This window comes from Neurospora tetraspora, assembly GCF_033439725.1.
Source record: "Neurospora tetraspora strain CBS 560.94 chromosome Unknown B0H65scaffold_3, whole genome shotgun sequence".
In the NCBI taxonomy this organism is placed as follows: Eukaryota; Fungi; Ascomycota; class Sordariomycetes; order Sordariales; family Sordariaceae; genus Neurospora; species Neurospora tetraspora.
In genome coordinates this window covers 2,863,707-2,883,884 of record NW_026944385.1, presented here as the reverse complement: position 1 = coordinate 2,883,884, position 20,178 = coordinate 2,863,707, and the positions used below count along the sequence as shown (strand labels likewise).

The window sequence follows — 20,178 nt, the reverse complement described above, 5'->3', positions numbered from 1 at the left end:
TAATTTTATTACAATTTATTTAAACCCCGTAGTAAACGTAATAGTAATTTATAAATTCCTGGCGCTTTTATTATTAATACCGCCGGCAATTCTAATATCGAATTCCTAAATTATAAGAAGGATTTTAATATCGAAATCCCTAATATAAATTTATATATCGAATTCTTTAATTTTAATCGCCTTAACGTTAAGCTCCTTAATATTCCCCAATTTAAATTCCTTTAATTTAACAACGGCTTCTTACCCTTATTTAAATTTATTGCCCCCCTGTTACTATTTAATTTCGTTCCCCCTATCTTACTACGGCGTTAGTTCCCTGGGTTTAGAGACTTCGAAAGCCTTATTAACGAAATCGGCGATTTAAGTAATATAGTAGATAAGAAGGGGAAGGATAAAATACCGGAGGGCGATATTCTAACTACTTTAGCAATTATTACTACCGAAATACTAAGTAAAATATAGGTCACTACTATTAATAATATTTAAATTAATACTATAAACGCTATTATATTAGTATTGCGGGACGTTGGATATAATAGTAACGGCGGACTATTTAAAGTAAAATATATTAGATTCTTTAATTTAGAATTCAGTAATAAATTAGGTACCGGCATTTTCTTTAATAAACGTATTAATAAATACTCTTATATTTAAGCTTTTACGGACCATTTTAAGCATTTAGCCCGTACTTATTCTAACGCCTAGGTCGGCGAAATTTAAATATAATATTTCTAAAGTAATACCCTTTTATAGTATAATTATATTCTATTTAATGCTAATCGGTAATTATTCGAAATTACTTCCGTTAATACTATATACGTAAAATTTATTAAAAAGTTTAAAATCGACTATTTTATTATAAATTAATATTTCTAAGTAATTAAGTTTATTTTAAAAGATATTGCCAATAGGAAAGATATTTAAACTTTTACCTAAATAATTATTGGTAATATTAAAATAATTAGTAAAAATATTTTCAGTTAAATTTTCTCCGCCTTTGAAATAATAAAGGGCAATATACAAAGTATCTTATCCAAACCTAATATATTGATTATAATAGAAGTATTTATAGCTGACTTACGCGAAAAAGAGAGCATTTTAAAAAAAGATTATATTTAATAACCGGGTTTAAGCGTAAGAATTTCGTAATAATCGTAATAGTAAATCTTCTACTCCAAAATAATAGAATAATAAGCTAGCGTCGAATAAACCCTTTAACCTAAATACGCTGCTATATAGTTAGCTACTATAATAAATTCAATAATAATAATATTACAATAAGTTGATATATAATAATAATAATAGAGGTCGTTAAAATTCTAATACTAAACGTTCCTCCGCTCCTTTTAAAAATGTATACTATACCCCTATAATCGAAGATAATAACGTAAAGTAAAACGCGTATTCTAATAATAATAATAATAATAATAATAATAATAATAATAATAATAATAATAATAATAATAATAATAATAATAATAATAATAATAATAATAATAATAATAATAATAATAAGGAAGACAGTCCTATAGATAATTTAAGAATTACCCTTAATGCAAAATAAGTTAATAATAATTAACCTAATATAAACGACTAAGGTACCGTTACGAATTTTATTACAATATAAGTAATAGATTTTAAATATCGCTTTTACTACTATAAATTTCCAAGTAAAAACTAATTTATAAAGTATATTTATACTGAATATTTCTATATATATCGATTATATTCTAATATTAAAAAACGTAAAAGTATTCGCTTCGCTAACGTCGCTATTATAAAAACTAACACTTAACCTATTAGTCCGCTCCGATTTAAATTAATTATAAAATCGATAGTAAAAACCGATTAACGGTTGTAAATTCTTTAACTTTACGACCGTGATATAACGACGGATTTAATTTTAAATTATATATTTATTTACGTTTCGTTATCATTGTAAATCAAAATATTAATAACGAATAAATAATATATAATAATATAAGTATAAATATTATATTAGTAAATCGATTATAGCTATAAAAATATTACCCTTATTTTTAAATTCAACACCGCCCTACCCTTATAATCGTACGCGGTATCGGCGCTATTATATATTCTTCTTTAAACTTTTTTATTATAAATATATATTTTAAAGGTATTCGAAAACCGATTAAATTAGATTCTATTAAACCGGGTTTAAGTAAACTAAATTCCGTTAATCCAAACCTTACTAAATTAAAATCAACCTTTATATATTTTTAATACGAAGTTACTATCGTTAATAAACTAACGGCTAATATACTACTAAGTACTAATTACTTAATACCTGAAGGCTTTAATATTAATTTATGTAAAGATTTTATTATTATATTATTATACGGTATTTATATATTGTATTCTCTCCAACGTTATATAAATTCTATTAACGCTGTAATTAAATATATTTAATACGTCGTTATTCTATTAAGGACGATTATATTCTTCCCGGTAGATTATTATATTTATTATAATAACGGATAAGACTTTCTATTCTAACCTATTATATAATATATATTTTAGGTTTAACAAATGAATTATTATTTATATTATATTTTCCTATCTAACCTAGGAAATCGCTTACTTACTATTATAAAAAATATAACCGTCGGCTATATTAGTACTTTCAATCCTATTACTTATATTAGTAAGGTTGATAAAATATTCTATATAGATATAATAACTTTCGTAACTTATTAATTAAATAAAGATAATATACCGCCTCTATTAATTATAATAAATAAATTTAATAACCGTATATTAGATAATAGCGTAACGATTTTACTCTAAATTAATAAGGATTAACGTATTGAAGTATTCCTATATTACTACTAAAACGTTTTTAAAAATAAAGGGTTCGTAACGATTAAAGACGATTAATAAATAAAAGCTACGATAAAGCCTAGATAGGAAAACAATATCCTTAAGAAATATAAAATATATTTACTTAAGGCCGTAAATTTAAAAATTATTACGAATATAATTAAATACTTGGAATATAATAATAAAATTATTAGAATAACGTTTTAGACACCTTTCAACTTTCCCGTCTTTATTATTTAGAAAAATATATCCGACGGTACTAAAAAGGGCCGTATAATAATCAATATTCGTAATTTAAATCGTATAATCCTACTTAACGTATATTTAATAAAAATATAAGACGGAATTTTAAATAAAATATATTCTACAAAATTCAGTACCGTCTTTAATGCTATTTTATTCTATTATTAATAGCGCGTTTATCTTTAGAATTGATAGGTTTTTACTATAACAACTTATAAAAGTTAATATACTTTTAATTACGCTATTATAAAATATAAAAAATCTAACGGCTACGTCTAATATTAAATAAATTTTTAATAGATAATATTAACGTAATTAATTACTATTATAATAATATAATTATTACCTTTAAAATATTAGACGACAATTTCTCTTATTTCGAATAGGTTCTATCTAAACTACGTTAGTATAATATTTCCATTGGCCTATCTAAATCATTTATCAGTTTCCCCAACGTACTAATATTAGGTCGAATAGTGTATATTTTTAATATAAATAATATAAAAGAGCGTATAACCACTATTACTAAAATCGAATTTCCTAAAACCCTGAACGATCTTAAGCGATTTATTGGTATATATAATTATAATAAATAATTTATACCGCAATATTCTGTTATTATATAACTATTAGAGGATTGTAAAATTATATTACTACGAGATAATAAACGATTAAATTTTAAACGTATAAAACGATAGTCTACCGGTATCGCTTTAACTGAACCTACTTAAGTAGACATTAATATATTTAATGAAATCAAAAGCGTCCTATTAAAATATATTATATTATACTTCTTCGTTAATAATAAACTTCTATTTATTAAAGTCGACGTTTCTACGGAAGGGATTAGTAATCAAATGTATTACATCAAAAATATAGTATTAAAATCTATATTTGCATTAAACCCAATTTAGCCTTTACTTCGTATAATTATCAAACTTATTGTTTACTTATTTCGTATACTATCTAATACCGAGAAGAAATATTAATCGATAAAAATAGAAATTCTAAGATTTATTTAAATATTAAACAAATGTAAATATTAAATTAACGTATACAAATCTCCACCTATATATATCATTATAAATTATAACGCTATTATTAGCTTACAAACATAAATTGATATTATAAATTCTATAGTTACTAACGTATTAAATAAACGATTAATTAAAGTATTAGAAATTATTAGTATATATAATTTTAAAATCGTTTATAAGTTTAGTAAAGATTATATTGTCCCCGATACGCTATTACAATTACCATTAACGAATAATTAGACTGACTTAAGCGCCCCCGGTAGATTTAATGAATTACCCGGTAATATTTTTAAAATATAAGCTTTAATAGGAGAAAACGAATTACTAATTCTACCCTATATTGAATTATTCGTCCCCGCTACCGTCGTTAACCCTACCCCCCTATCCAATATATTAAATTAAGGACCTAAGCCAATTACCCTTATTAAAATATACTTTAAATTCTAGGCCCGATTTATTAGAAGCTATTAATCAAATAATATATAGAGGTATATTATTAATATAATTAAATATAATAAAACGTTCCAACTATAAAATTGTGTAAGATTATTATTCGAAATTAAAATAAACTATTCTAATATATTATTAACGAATACGCTCCCCGTTTTTATATTCTATCACCCTATTTCGTCGACGTATTCGATTAATTCTACGGCCTAAATTATTATAATTATGCGAAATTACGAGAGTTTACTAGATTATATTTTATTTATTGGATATATAAGAACCTTATAGATTACATGCAAAAATACTCCGACTATAAACTATTTTAAATTAATTATTATAAAGTATACGGAAATTTGTAGCCTATATTCGGTCCCCCCGTCCTATACTACGATATTATGATGGATTTTATACTTGGATTGCCCTTATTCCGAAAAAGAATTCAATATTTATTTTGTTGTTACCGATAAATTTTTTAATTAAATTATTTGAATTCCCGGGAAATTAACGAGTACGGTTAAAGATTAGGTAATATTCTTAATTAATACCCTAATAAACTATAATTAGGAAATAATACGTAAAATTATTAATAATAAGGATCTGAAATTTATAACCGCCCTATAGAAAGAAGCGTAGCGTATATTAGGAATTATATTCCTATATTTAACAGCGTATTACCCTTAAACCGACGGATAAAGCGAACGTATAATATAAATTATTGAATCTATTTTATATATATATATTTACGTCCCATATAATTTAGAATTTTAATAATTTTACTTAAGATCTAATTCAGGCAAAATAACGCTATAAATAATATAATTTAAATTTATCCTAATAAAATTATTATAAGTTTCCGACCTAACGATATTTCCGACGTAATTACTAGTCATATCCTTATTATTAACGACCTTATTTAAATTCGTTTGGACGCTTAAAATACTCTAATTATAACCGCTATATCTATTAAATACTATTATAATAAGCGTTATAATCCCAAATTCTTCGATATTAACTAAAAAATCTACTTCCGTCTATATAAAGGTTATATAATATTATAAATAACGCTTCTAGGACCTAAGTTCGGATAAAAGTACGTAAGGCCCTTTATTATTATTTAACGAATTAGAAAAGCGGTATATAAAATCGACGTATTTAAATATTAGAAAGTCCATCCCGTTCTTTCTATTAACTACCTTAAGCTAGTGTAAATAGATTCCTTTGGTTGAAGTTTACTTTATATTCCTCCCGTACTACCGGATAAAGTATTAGTAATTAATGAAGTATTAATAGAAAAGAATTTACGATACTTAGTATTATATAAGAATATGCTGTAGATATATAATTAATAGGTAATAGCGAAATAATTAGTAATAAAGAGTCTAAAGGTATTGGAAGTATGGGTAAAATATAAAGTGAATATTAATAACCTTATAAATTAATTTTTTTTTTGGGAATTTTTTATATATATAACGAGGGCGCTACAAGTTTTTCTTATAGGGGTAATTATTAGGACTCGATACTAACTCTTAACCGACGGGCCCATATTATATAACGCTTACCCTGTATATAGCCCTCTAGAAGGAAGGTATCAATATATATATAGAAGGAGCTTACGAAGATAGGAAGGAAGAGGTTATTTAGAATAGAAAGTAGCTAAGTATATGAGGAAATTAAGTACTTAGTAAGGCCTAATAAAAAGGATAGTTAGGGATGGATTCTTATATATTTAAAATTAGCCGCCCCAAATTTGTAGAGGTTCTAATTCTCCTCCTCATCTTTATTTTCTTCTACCAATCAATTCAATTAATACAAGCTTTTTCCCTGATACAAGACGGCATCGCCCTTGCGAAGGGAGAGGGCAGTTGCCGGATGGAAAGGACGGGTCTAACGGGGTCTCCCAAGGAAGGCTCCAGTCTACACGTACGTTGCTTGAAACGTAAGAGGTAGCGTGCTTGTAGGCCACTGGAATCCACGTACGGCAGTGCAACGTGAGGTTGACGGAATCAATGTGCGTCGTTGAGTTGCGACCGTGACGTGCCAACTTACCTTAAGTACCTTGAGGTTAGTAAGGTATCAATACAGTAGGTACCTAGGATCTAATACTTGTACACAGTATATGGCATTTTTAAGTTAGGCTACCTATAACATTGTGGCAACCGCCCTGACGGGACCTAGCTGAAGACGTAGTGGGGCATGAACTGGGGCGGGCAGGTGGGGACCTGGCAAAGAGTGGCAGGTACCTGCTTCGCCTGTTTGTCTGCCTTTCTGTGTATGTACCTGCCCGCCTGCTATCTTTTGACCTCTGGACAGTAGGAGGCGCAACCTACATCTACTCCAGCTAGAACGTTGTCGCTACCCCCGTAATAGAGAGGTCGATCGCACGACGCGCCCCATTCATATGAGCTTCCATCGGGACCGTCAACACCCGTCAAGCGCGTCCCGAAAATGACGTTGATATCCCCAGAAGCTCCCACGGGCTTCGGGAGTCGGGACGGCCGGGATGCCCCGCACCGCCCCACATTCAGCTTCCAGGCCTCCTCGTCCGCGGCTCCGCGCCGACTTACAGGACTGACAAGATTTAAGCTCAGTCTCGTCCCATGTGAGATGGCCGTCAATCTCATATTGCTTACTTGTAGAGGTACCTATGTTTATTACTACTCAATGGCCGTTCTTCAGTCATATGGCGACTACTACACACTGGACCTGAGTTCTTGACACCGGCTAGTTGTTGACGTGTGATTTACCCAGCGGTCTAGACTTTTATGAGATTGAAACTATTTTGACGAGAACCTGGCAGACCTGGGTCCCGTCAGTGGTAGCAATAGCTGGCTTTCCTTCCTTCGCCGTTTCGATCGCTCTACGACAATAGCACGCGAATCTCGCTCGATGTCCTTGGGAACAGCGCCCGAAGACTTTGGACGTGTTCCTCCTCACCGTCCTCCTCGGCTCTCCTTTGCTCCGCCAGCTCGTCAGCCGACAACAACATCTCCTCCACATGCTCAAAATCCACGCAGAATCTTTCGGCTGCCTCCTCGGTCACATCGCTCGCCAGCTTTGAATCCTGAAGATTCTTGAGCTTCTCCGTCGCATCAATCAACGCCGATGGCAAGAAATCGTCGAGCTTCTGACTTGACTGTCGCAGTGCTTCAGGCTGAACCTCCTCTAGTGTCGCAACCTTTCCAACATCATCCTTCTTCTGTATGTCCAGCCCAGTCAGCGCTTCAATGAGGGAGTCCAGACCGGACTCGGCCTTGAAGAGCTTGTACTGTGCAATGACCAACCGCGCCTTTTCCTCCTCAATCTTGGTCTGTATATCGGTGGCATACTTGCGAACAAAGGTGAAACCGGAGAGCGTTGTCCGTGCAGCCAAGAAGCAGTTGATGAGGAAAATGGATTTGGACGGCGGGCTGGCATTGTTGGCCATGTTGATGCAGCCAGCCATGAATGGGTCGAACGCCTCGGCCATGATGGACTCAAACTCTGCTTCCGGATCATCACCCGATGAACTTAGTGACGTTTCGTACGTTTTCATGATTGCCGATAGTTGCTCCAACGCATCCGTGAGGAACTCGGGTGGCCGAAGGTCTGGTGGAGTATGCTGGAACTCGGTTTGAAGAGTGGCGACGTGGTCCCGAGCCAGAGATCGAAATTGGCGTAATGCTTCCGTTTCGAGGGTACCCATCGCTTCAACGAGAACCGACGTGGGGCCCACCAACCTGGAGAATGTGCTCTTATAAAAGTTAATGAGGTTCGCAAGTCTGAAGGCCAGGATGGTCTCCTCATTCGTCTGGATGACCTGTTCGACCCTCTGTCGTAGGATACGGACTGCACCGGACATGTCTCTATCTACTAGTTGGTTCAGGGCCGTAACAGGATCGAAGGCAGCCATTTCCTCCCCATCCTCGGCCACGAGCCGCCAGACTTCAGCCTCTCGGCCCACCTGAATGCCTTTGGCGATCTCGTCACCCTCGGATATGAACAGGACTTCGAGCGCCTCTCTTTCGCCCACTGCGGCCGAGTGAGACCAGGCGAGCATGTCCCCCACATATCTCAAGGGGTCATGGGCTACTAGCTCAATGGGCTTGATCGAAGGGTCTCCCTGTCCAGCAGCCGAACTGCCTGTCAAGGCAGTGTAGAAAGCCTCGGACAGGACGTGCTCGCGGGCTTCGGCGAAGAAGTCTAAACAGTTTTGGAAAAGAGTAGGTCTCTCAGCCAAAACGCGGAGAGCTCGGCGGATGGCCGAGCCAATTTGGGGGTTCTCAAGATTTAGCGATTTAAACTCCCTCTGGACCCATCGGTAAAGCTTCTGGAATCCGTGATTCAGGTTCCGTGTGACTTGCTCCATGATGCCCAGCCCTAGCGTCTGATCCTCAAAGCCCAAGAGAACCTCACAGTCCCGGCTGATCTTTTTGGCCTTGGCGAGGACTGAGAAAAAGAGGTCGTCTACAGGCTCCGAGGTCAAGGTCAAGGCATCAACTTCGTCCTGTGTGAGGATGAAGTGAGTTTTAAAGGTCGAGAGCAACTCTTGCTTGCTTTCGACCTGCCGCTTCTGCGTCATGAGTTGTGAAGCCTCGCCCAAGGCAGATGCGGTGGATGCATGAGCTGCATCGATCTGGGTTTTCATATCGCTGTAGCTCTCGTTGAGCTTGCCGATGGTGTAGCCGATGCGTTTGAGTTGCTAAAAGTGCATCAGTGTGCGGCTCATTCGCCTGCGGTTGAGGAACACGAGTTATGTGTCACTGCGAACAACGAGAACACATACCTCGGCGACTTTGCCGAACTCATGAATGATCTCTCCATTGCTGTCGATGACCTCTTTCTGAAGATCCAACCGAAGCTTGCGACGGTTCTCTGCTACATTCTGCAGCCCTCGCTCATCTAGCAAGAGAAGGGCCTCACGGAACTCGGTGTCGGCATACGAAGTGGACAGGACGCTGGCGATCTTGGAGGAAAGGGCACTCGTGCCCGCACTCTTGGTCGATGTTGGAGTCAAGGGGCCTGTTGGCGACAAGAGCTCAGAACTGTCTCGCGGCGATAGTACCAAAGACCGCACCGGGGGCGCGGATGTCGAGCCTGAGAGCATGATTCCGACTTATCATCAGCTGGAATTCTTGCCCAGTGTCCTGGGAGGTAGGTATCTGCTGATCTGTCACAATGACAGTAGTTGTAGGAACGGCTTGTGCCGTCGGCTCAGGCTTCGAGGCACCCCGTACTGCCCGTGTATCCCGTGCGGATCTGTCGTCTGATGGGTTTATTTAGGAGCCTTGTAAATCCTGTGTCCTTCTTACCAGGGTCGATCTGGACCTGAGGTGCGATCTCAGTTGTTCGTCCGCAAGGTACTATGTTTCTGAATCCAAAGAACGTAGATATGTTAAAGGTACGCAGATAGATGCTCCTTTCGGAGCCCCTGAGCATGGAAAGTGGAATGTTTACCCGTCTGTTAGAGGCACAGTGTCCAAAAAGCACTCTGTATGTATGTACTTGCCTCCAGTATACTAGTGTACATGGGAGGTACGTACTTGTCACAGTAAAGGCAATGCGCTGGCTGATAAGCATTTGCACGTGCCCTATCGCGTTCACCGCCTGCCTGACACGCTCTAGCGTCGGGTGGCATGTGAGACCCACCAAGCCCACGTCCCGTCGTCATTCTATGGCTACCCGAGCTACCGTCGCACCCCTCGCAACCGGCGTGTCCTTGTCACCTGGCCCCTCAGCAGCCCTCTCCCGACCGCCCAACTGCCTGGCGGCAGCCTGCTGCTCTACCCTCAACACCTCGCGCTCCAAGACACCTACCTACCTTTACACACATGAAAGACAGGACGAGAAAATTCCAAAACAGACAATTGCAACTCAACTCCCCGTTTGTACAGGGCAGGTCCAGAATACACGCTTCACTGGCAAATCAACACCTACCTATACCAGCTAGCACCGGTCTGTCAAACGCCTATCCAGCCGCCATCTCAACGACTTGAGAGCCGAGCACACGGTCCATCTCGAATCGAGCAAAGTGGCCCCCGAGGCACATCCTTCCTCGACTTGAACGCCGTCTTCGAAAGCCCCCGTCTCTACCAACCGCTGTCCGATACCCGATCGGTCATTAGTCTGGATGCTCACTCGCCTTTTCCCAACCGAGCCACCGTAATTCCGGACAGTCGCTCCAGTACTAGAACTAAAAGTCGGCTAACGTGTTCATGGCTGACGGCGTCATTGCCAGGCTCATGTCGGGTGGTCGTGGCAGTCGTGGCGCGCGCTCCTTCTATGAAGAGTTGCGCGGCCGCGACAATGCCTCTGATGTTGACGATCGTGCTGGGCTCTTGGATGAAGAAAATCTTAACCAGCATTTTAATGACTACGATATTGAAAATGCACAAGGGCTAAGACTTGACGACAGTAGGGCCACTGTCGACGGCCGGATCCCACGAGGCCGAGCCCAAATGTCCGGCCGTCCACCACGTCCAGATGCTACCACACATTGGGGTGCCAACCACGATGACGACGCTGACAATGACGTACCCGCCTCCCTGCTTGTTGAACATTATGACAGGGGAGCTGCTCCCTTGGGGTCGCCGGGGAAGCTGAGAAGCCAGCATGCAGGATCGCGTGCACATCCTGCTCCAGGATTGTCCAAGGGCCGTACGCATCAGCAAAGGCCACACGCCGACCAAGATGTTCAGCTCCCGCTGCATAGCAATGCCGCGCCTAGCTCCATTTTAACCGGTGCTATAACAGGCAACGCTAAGAAGATGGCCGAATGGAGATGGGCTAATATTACCAACCTTGACAGCTTCATGCAAGACGTTTACAACTACTACCGGGGGAGTGGGATGTGGTGTATTGTGGTCGAAAGGGTGCTTCACCTGATGTGAGTGGGCCTTGTCCCTCGCCCGTCTTCGGAGCAGAAAAGCTGGCCTCATGAGCAAATACTGACAAGAGCAACAGCAAAGTCGCCTTTGTAGCTTTCCTCTTGACATTTCTCTCCCAGTGCGTTGACTTTAAGAAGATTCCGAGCAACCAGAAGCTGTCTCAAGTCCTCGTTCCTCAGTGCACTCGGAATATGTCTGGGTTATGGAACATTGGTCTTTGGCTCTTTGCCTTCTATTTCATGTGGAAATCAATACAGTACATCCTCGACTTGCGCCGGCTGACGCATGTTCGGGACTTTTACATCCATCTGCTCAACATTCCCGATGAAGATATGCAGACCATCACATGGCAGGAAGTTGTAGCCAGGATAATGGTGCTCCGGGATCAGAACGTAAGGACGACTAGGACCATGACGCCGCAAAATCAGCGCTGGGTCCTTGGTAGCCAATCCAAGGAGAGGCTGGACGCTTCCGACATTGCGAATCGACTGATGAGACGAGAGAACTACATGATTGCCATGATAAACAAGGATATACTCGACTTGACGATCCCTTTGCCGATTCTTCGCAACCGTCAGCTTCTTTCACAGACGCTCGAATGGACTTTGATGTTCAGCATTCTCGACTTTGTCTTTGACCCCAAGGGTCAAGTAAACCAGGAATTTCTCAGGTCCGACCGCAGGGGCGTCCTCAGCGCCAAACTTCGGAGCCGGTTCATCTTCGCAGGTGTTATGATCCTCATACTGTCGCCTTTCGTGGCAGGCTACCTCATCATCGTGTATTTCTTGGAATACTACAATGTACGTCGACTTGGGCTTGATTCTGTGGTAGAGATGCCATCACTGACACTGTTTTCTAGGAAATTCAAAAGAACCCGTCGATATTGTCTGCGCGAAGCTACACACCTCTTGCGGAATGGAAGTTTAGAGAGTTCAACGAGCTTCCTCACCTGTTTAAGAGACGACTGGACATGTCTCACCCCTTTGCCAGCCACTACATCGATCAGTTTCCCAAAGCCAAGACGTCAATGGTGGCCAAGACTGTGTCCTTTATAGCCGGCTCGATTGCTACGGTCCTTGCTTTGATATCTGTTTTCGACCCGGAAATGTTCCTCGGCTTCGAAATCACGCACGATCGCACCGTGCTCTTTTATACGGCTGTTTTTGGAGCTATATGGAGTGTAGCTCGCGGGAGTGTGTCCGAGGATAACGCGGTATTCGATCCCGAGTACGCGCTTGGCAATGTGGTGGAATATACGCATTACCAGCCGGAGCACTGGAAAGATCGGTGGCATAGTGCTGACGTGAAGGCCGAGTTCGAGGAGCTTTACAAGTTGAAACTGGTCATCTTTGTTGAAGAGATTCTCAGCATCTTGACAACTCCCTTTGTCCTGTTTTTCAGCCTTCCCAAGTCAGCCGATCAGATTATAGACTTCTTCCGTGAATTCACGATTCACGTGGACGGTCTTGGCTACGTGTGCTACTTTGCCGAGTTTGACTTTAAACAAGGCTCCAAAAATCCAACGCCGGCGGCGGCGACCACAGGCGAAGGAGATGTACGAGATGACTATTACTCTACAAAGCATGGCAAGATGGAGGCGTCCATGTATGGATTTATCAACAATTATGCTCGAAACCCAAAACACATCCCGCCTGCGATGCGCCAACAGTTTCACTTACCGCCGGTCTTCCCCGGCATAACTTCGCCAACGTTGGCAGGTGATTTGGCAGCTTCACGGATGGGCCGCAGCCAGCGAGCAAGGAGTAAAGGTCCCGTCCCTTCGCGTACACCGCGACCTGGGACGGTAGTTGCAGAGCCTTCGCCTATGGCATCCATCCTCTTGGATCCGCGCCATCAGCCAATCCTCCCGAACAACATGAGCTTTGTCAAGTTCCGAGGGGGTAATCAGGGTGAGGGTCACATGATGGGAGGATCGATGGAGGAGGATGGTAAAGGTGCTGCACGCAACGGTCAGCAAACGCACGACGACGAGTCGGAAGACAGCAGGGCAGGGCTGGATGAATCAGCATGGCAGGTATCGCCAACCAACGATTTAAGCAGAGAGAACAGCGGGCGGGGCCTGGACTCGGTTGTTGGTGAGGAAGCGGGAAATGGGGCTGGGGTGGTACACATGCTCTACCAGTTCAACCAGGCGCATTTGAATAGGAGGCTTGGGGGTGTGAGATGAAACGATCAAGACTCAGGTCGCGGGCCGGGGAATTGGATAGAGAAAAGAGGAGGAATCACGAAACGAACATAAGATATCTGTCAGGTACTTTGGCATGACACTGGAGAAAAGCGTTAGGAATACCGGGTACTGTAGCATACTACATTTTGCAGCAGTGTTGAGTTCCATTGCCGATTATTATATCGGCAGCTTTTTGGCGACAGAGTGGCGCGACTATGGTAGATGTAGGGGATTGTTCGCTTGAGTATGGTTGAATTGGGAAATAAGATATACGTACATAGCAAAGTACGTACCTCATCCGATAATCAGATCTGATAAGACAAATCTGGATCTGATAACGGTTAGATGGCCCTGGACGCCGGCTGTGAGCCTGACAGCTGCAACCCATCAAGGTGCATACATACATACATAGCCGTCTGTGCACGGCATTCATGGGTAGCTATCGAACCATTATGACGGCGCGAAGGCATGCCCGACTCTCGAGATCCAATTCAGCGCCGGTACCTTGGACGCACATTTCAGCTTTTTGCAAATTGCCATTTATTCCCATGTATCCCCACCATCCCCTCCGATGACCGGTGGCATACCGCTAAGCTCAGGACTGCATAGGACTGCACATGGCTGCACGCGCAAGACTATAAAACGCACAAAGAAACACAGGATGCATGGAGTTTTCATGTTCAGCGGTATATTTACTGAACCAAGGGCTGGTAGGAAAGAATAAAATCAAGCTCGCAATCAGCGATCCGGCCTTGTCCGAGGTTGGGTAAGCTTGTTTGATTGGCCGATGGGCCTCGGGACTTTTGATCTGATAAGCCCGGTAGGTTGGGGGGGCTCGGGGGAAAAAAAGGCAAAAAAGCGAAGCCGCTAGCGGAGACGGACGCAGCGCGAACAATCCCCTCAACCACTCCGTCAATTGTGGGGTTGCTTGACATTGTGACTAGCGTACACAGTCCCTTATGTAGGCACATCTGCTTGGAATCATCATATCATGGGATGGCAATAAAGCTAGGAATGGAGGCCCGAGTGAGGATGCGAGTAAATGTTAGTTGACGCGAGCAGGTTCTTGATAGTTGTAATCCAGTAGATATGAAGTCTTCCTCTCAGTGCCTTATGGAGGTTGCAATGATTGATTGAACTTGTACGTACCTCCATGGATGGAAGCATGTGCTGTGTGAATCGTTCTGTGTATCACTCAACATCAAGGTTCCCCGGCCTCCGATTGCTCCAGCGGCCCCGTCGAGTGCGCTGCCATTGGAGGTGTCGGGTCGGTTGCGATCCACGGTCCGCGGCAGAGCTTCCCACTGAGGTGGCCTTCAGGTTCCAAAGGAAGTGTGGGTGGGTGCTGTGCCGGGACGGGTTCTGCGGGCGTCGGTTGAGCGTGTCTGGCGTGGGCGTGTCTGTCAAGCTGCGGTGCCAAGCCCATATTTTTTTGCTGCAAGGCCGTGCCGACTACGGGTCGGGATATTGATAAAACTGACGCCTCATCCGTCAATCCTCCCCAAAAATCCCGTCCTTGCTTGAACCGCCACCAGACGCCCCTCCGCCCCCCCTCCTCCGTTCCGCGCCCTCCGTTGCGACGACACCCAACGCCCGAAACCGACGACAATACTCTTGGCCGACACAATCGATTCCTTTGGTGTGAAGTTCGATCGTACACAGGCTTCGACCCCGGTGTTGCGCAAAAAGGCTAGAACCAGGTCCCAGGCCGAGGAAATAGAGCAGCTACATAGCTACATTGTATCGCAGCCGCCGTTTGCATTGCGTCACCTCGCTGCCGCCCTTCACAACCGCTCGGTCTCTGTGGAATACACCTGTATTGGTCCGCATCGCCCGTCGCCGACCCTCCCTCTCTACCTTGCCGTCTCTTCCAAGGACGGTCCCAGGAGCCTTTCAAGCTGGCTCTTAGCGCAGGAGCATCGGAGGCTGTGGCTTCCAAAATGACCCAGCCAAACGTTATCGACGAGGAGGATTACGAGTACGTGGCGGCCACTTATGAAACAACATCGCGAACAACTCGGGGCCCGCTGACACCGCATCTTTCCATATAGCTATGAGTCGCTCCCGCCCAACTTCTCCCTCATCCAGAACATGGCTGCCGGCGCCTTTGCTGGTATCGCCGAGCACTGCGCCAGTATGTTCCCCCCATAGCCCACGCGTTCGATCGCCGACTATCTATCTGCCCTGGGCCCTGCGCTAACTGATTCTCCCATAGTGTATCCCATCGATGCTGTTAAGGTGGGCGAACGGTCCCTTCTTGGTTCATACGCGAGACCTCAGCAAGTCACTGACTGACTGTCTTTGAATTCCCTCAGACTCGTATGCAGATTGTGAACTCGAACCCTTCCGCGGTCTACAATGGCGTCATCCAGAGCACCTATCGAATTGCTTCGACCGAGGGCATCTTCAGCTTGTGGCGCGGCATGTCCAGCGTCATTGCCGGAGCCGGTTAGTTCGCCTCTCCGTCTCTTCGGCTCTCACGGCAACCAGCTAATGCCAATTTGTTAGGCCCTGCGCACGCCGTTTACTTTGCGACTTACGAAGCTGTCAAGCACTTGATGGGCGGTAACAAGGCTGGCGAGCATCATTTCCTCGCTGCTGCCACTAGCGGTGCTTGCGCGACAATCGCCAGTGATGCCCTAATGAACCCCTTTGACGGTATGCCCACCCATATATGCCTATACACTTGCGGAACTATACGCGCAAAAACAAAAAGTCTAACGCAGTCACAACACAGTGATCAAACAGCGCATGCAAATCCAGAACTCGGCCAAGATGTACCGCTCCATGCTTGACTGCGCCAAGTATGTTTACCGGAACGAGGGTCTCGGGGCTTTCTACGTCTCCTACCCCACCACGCTTTCTATGACCGTCCCTTTCACCGCGCTTCAGTTCCTCGCCTATGAGTCGATATCGACCTCGATGAACCCCACCAAGAAGTACGACCCAGCGACACACTGCCTTGCTGGCGCGGTGGCTGGTGGCTTCGCGGCCGCGCTTACAACGCCTATGGATGTGATTAAGACCATGCTGCAAACCCGAGGCGCGGCTCAGGACGCTGAGGTCAGGGCCGTGAGCGGCTTTGTGGCGGGGTGTAAGCTGCTGTACAGGAGAGAGGGTGTCAAGGGCTTCTTCAAGGGCCTGAAGCCCAGAGTGTTGACCACCATGCCTAGCACGGCCATCTGCTGGTCGGCGTATGAGGCGTCCAAGTACGTTCTCCCCGCTTTTGCTATCAAAGTGCCAAAACTGCCCCAACACGCTGCTAACACATGGGATGTGCCAGGGCCTATTTCATTCACCAAAACAGCCAGTCATGAACTGCGACTGACCTACGGAGCGGAGGCCTGTTGACAAGGTGAGTGCAGCTGTCTGCAAACTTTCTTGTATTTCTCTCACTTCTCAGCATATCGCCGCTGTGTTTGCTGGTGTTAACTCGCTTGCTGCAGCCAGGATCACCAAAACTCGAAACCTCCAGATGTGCATGCACGGCGTTAGAGGAGAAAAAGAAAGGCATCGCTTCATTTCCAGCGTATGGAGCCCATCAGGCGCGAGGCGGGGGAAGCCCAACACCACTCGAACATGCTCACCTGCGGGAGATTGAATGTCCATTTATTCGCCCTTGGCGTCCGTCTGGGAACGGGCAATGCCAGGGCGCGTTGGTTACGAGGGCGCATTGCGGAACGGGGTACTTGGAGGCTGGATGGGCAAAAAGAGTCCTTCAACCCGGCCAGGAACAATGGGGTTTTGGCGCAATACCAGCGACGATTACGATACAAGGCAAAAACAAGCAACACAAAATCCGACCCATGTACGTAATATAGCTTTGTTGCCTTGTCTTCTTTTTTTATATTGCTCGCATAAATTGTTCCCGAGGGTTCCTTAGTTCACCCACAAAGCCATGGATGGGGTTTACCGAACCATGGAGATGCAGGCTATCGGTGCGTTCTGGTAGCGTGGTTGGTGTGGGAAAAGCAAAGCCTGTTGCGCTGCTGGTCTGTCTTTGGTCTTGGGCAACCTAATTCCACTTGTATATGATGGCGAGGTAATGTGGAGTCAGGGTAGCTGTGTGTAAAAACCAGTACCTACTAGGTCTTCACGGTGTTCATACCTTCTTAACGTTTGTATACCACATATGTATCATACCTTACGCTTGTATACGAAGACAACCATGATTCACATTTGGCCAAGTTTACTCTAGTTGAAATTATGAACAATAACTGGTACTGTGTGTTCACCTCCCGTTCGTTCGTCCTGTTATTCCTTTGAAGAGAAACCGTAGCTTAACACCCAAACTCCCTAATCAAAGCTTCCCAACCCTCAAGATTCAAATGTGTCGCGCGCCAGACACCGTAACCAAGGACCACATGGCCTTCCACATGCTTTTGGTATCCGCCCATGCACCCCGATGCTTAGCCACCAAACGGAAACCCTCCGGGAAACCCGCCACTCCCATACTGAAATCGGAATCCGCCTCCCGGTCCGCCCTGTTGGAACATGAACGGATTCCCACCCTGCCCGCCGAAGGGCTGTCCTCCCTGCTGCCCCTCGTGCGAGTTTGGATCGTCACCTCTGTCGAACCGTGCTCGTAGCTCGGGGTCGCTCAGTACCTCGTACGCCTCGTTTATCTGAGCCATCTTCTTCTCGGCCGCCTCCTTGGTCAACCCTTGCTTGGCTGCCTTGTCTGGGTGGTGAAGCTTGGAGAGCTTGCGGTAGGCCGACTTGATCTGTCTCTCATCCGCGTCGCGGGAGACGCCCAGGACCTTGTAGTAGTCCTTCGTCTTGGAGCGTTTGAGTGCGATCTGCGCCTTCTGGATGAGGGGGTTGATGACGTCTGATTTGGCAGGGTGTTCCTCTAGGGCCTTTTGAAGGGTCGCGATGGCGGCGTCGTACTCTTCTGCCGCCATCTGAACTTGCGATTGGTGGAGGAGGGCATAGAGGGCAGTGGGATTGATGGCTAGCGACTCGGCGCAGTAGATGGAGGCTTTCTTGCTGTTGGACTGGTGAAAGGGAGCTGGTGTTAGATGCTTTGTTCCATCCTGTTGTTGGATTGGGGGACCGCTTGAGAAGTCGACTTACTTCAAAGTATGCCTGGCACGCCAGTTCTACTAGTTGTCCTACCAATGCATTGCCCGCGGACTTTGGAATTGTCCCGTCCGCCCGAAGTTTCTCGACTTGGCTCTTGACCTCCTGAATGAGGCCTTCCCCTTCTTGGTTCGGGACCAGGTTCTTCACGGCCATCATTGGTTGTTTCTTGTCCAACGCCTTGATCGCTTTCTGGACCATCTTGTCCGTCATCTTCTCTTCCTTCAACAACCTTGCGCATACCTTGCTGTCCGGATCGGAATGTAGACATTTCCTGATGGCTGTCAACCCCCCTTGTAGATCGCCGAGGGCGTAGAAGGAAATGGCCGAGATTTTGAGGTGCGGGGTTGTGTCGCCAGGCTTCATTTGCAAGATGTGTTGTAGGTCGCTCATGCCCATCTCCAAGTCACCTCGCTCGAATAAACACTTAGATCGTAACTCGCGCAGCGCAACAGCCCGGTTGGCAACCATGATGGCGGCTCCGGCTTGCGTAACACATTCCTCCCAGTCTCCGGTGGCTGCTGCCTTCTCGGCGAGGCCGGCGGCAATAGCGGCATCCTCCAGCGCAGCTAGTTCGTCCGCCTTCCTTGCCTTCTCGTAGTGCTCCCTTGCGGCGTCCCAGTCGGCGCTGCGCGCCTTCAACTTTCCCAGCTGGATGTGGGCACCTTCGAAACCAGGCTTGAGCGCGAGCACCTTGTTGAAGTCATCGGTCGCTTGCGAGGTGCGGCCGAGCGAAAGGTAGGTGGTAGCGCGTTTGAAGAAGGTCAGGTAGTTGGAGGGGTCGCGAGCAATGGCAGCATCATAGTAGACGAGCGCATCGTTGGTCTCCCCCTTTGAGAGATGGCTTTGCGCCGAAGCGAGGAGGTTGGATAAGGGCAGGTCGGAGGGTATCTCGGCTGGAGAAAGGCCGTTCACGATGGAAGCGGCCGCAACGGCAAGGGCTGATAGCCGGACCAACATCTTGGACGATGGGGAAGGTCGTAAGCCGGTCGTCCACTGAACTCGATACGCAGACGCTCGGTTATCTAATCGTTATTAGGGATCGTAAAGACTGGAGTAAGAAATGGCCACGATTAGGTTTTGCGTTCAACAGGATTAAAGTTTAAAAGACCCAAAGATTGACAGGGTGAAGAGTGAATGAATGGCGATATGGACTGCAACAAAGAAATGAATGGAGGTTGATGGAGCCAAGTTGTCCTTTGGCGGATGTGTAGGCTAACAGCGTTAGCGGCACGGGTAGTAGTATATGTACGTACCTCGCTACGACGCCAACGGTATGCAATGGAAGATGAGACTCCTTCTACCACATTCGGGTGGCCAGATGCTTGAGTACAGTCCAGGTACTTCTCCACCCGGTACCCTTGTGCCTGACGCTCATGTTAGTGCGAGGGCGACAAGCTGGGCGATGTATGCACACTCACTATCCCTTCTAGGCATCACATAATAGCTGAAGCAGAGGTAAAATACCCACATATGA

General features: G+C 44.4%; 4 protein-coding genes across 4 annotated transcripts; 2 read left to right on the top strand and 2 right to left on the bottom strand.

Moving 5' to 3' along the window:
• Positions 1-7,207: 7,207 nt before the first annotated feature.
• On the bottom strand, positions 7,208-10,067 carry B0H65DRAFT_462188 (oligomeric Golgi complex subunit 6). Its single transcript, XM_062826630.1, has 2 exons — positions 9,331-10,067; positions 7,208-9,246 (listed from the first exon to the last, which is right to left on the bottom strand). Exons 1-2 carry the CDS (start codon positions 9,649-9,651, stop codon positions 7,426-7,428), a joined length of 2,142 nt encoding a protein of 713 aa, XP_062683132.1. The 5' UTR covers positions 9,652-10,067; the 3' UTR covers positions 7,208-7,425.
• Positions 10,068-10,627: 560 nt separating this feature from the next.
• On the top strand, positions 10,628-13,689 carry B0H65DRAFT_163634 (autophagy protein Apg9-domain-containing protein). The gene is made up of 3 exons (XM_062821275.1): positions 10,628-11,430; positions 11,508-12,231; positions 12,291-13,689. Exons 1-3 carry the CDS (start codon positions 10,760-10,762, stop codon positions 13,617-13,619), a joined length of 2,724 nt encoding a protein of 907 aa, XP_062683131.1. The 5' UTR covers positions 10,628-10,759; the 3' UTR covers positions 13,620-13,689.
• Positions 13,690-15,559: 1,870 nt separating this feature from the next.
• On the top strand, positions 15,560-16,936 carry B0H65DRAFT_424362 (mitochondrial carrier domain-containing protein; the record flags this gene model as incomplete). Its single annotated transcript, XM_062824508.1, has 7 exons — positions 15,560-15,597; positions 15,671-15,753; positions 15,835-15,857; positions 15,935-16,067; positions 16,128-16,277; positions 16,357-16,828; positions 16,903-16,936. 7 exons carry the CDS (start codon positions 15,560-15,562, stop codon positions 16,934-16,936), a joined length of 933 nt encoding a protein of 310 aa, XP_062683130.1.
• An 835-nt stretch (positions 16,937-17,771) lies between these two features.
• B0H65DRAFT_462182 (uncharacterized protein) lies at positions 17,772-20,062 on the bottom strand. Its single transcript, XM_062826629.1, has 2 exons — positions 18,696-20,062; positions 17,772-18,616 (listed from the first exon to the last, which is right to left on the bottom strand). Exons 1-2 carry the CDS (start codon positions 19,659-19,661, stop codon positions 18,029-18,031), a joined length of 1,554 nt encoding a protein of 517 aa, XP_062683129.1. The 5' UTR covers positions 19,662-20,062; the 3' UTR covers positions 17,772-18,028.
• Between the last annotated feature and the right edge of the window lie 116 nt (positions 20,063-20,178).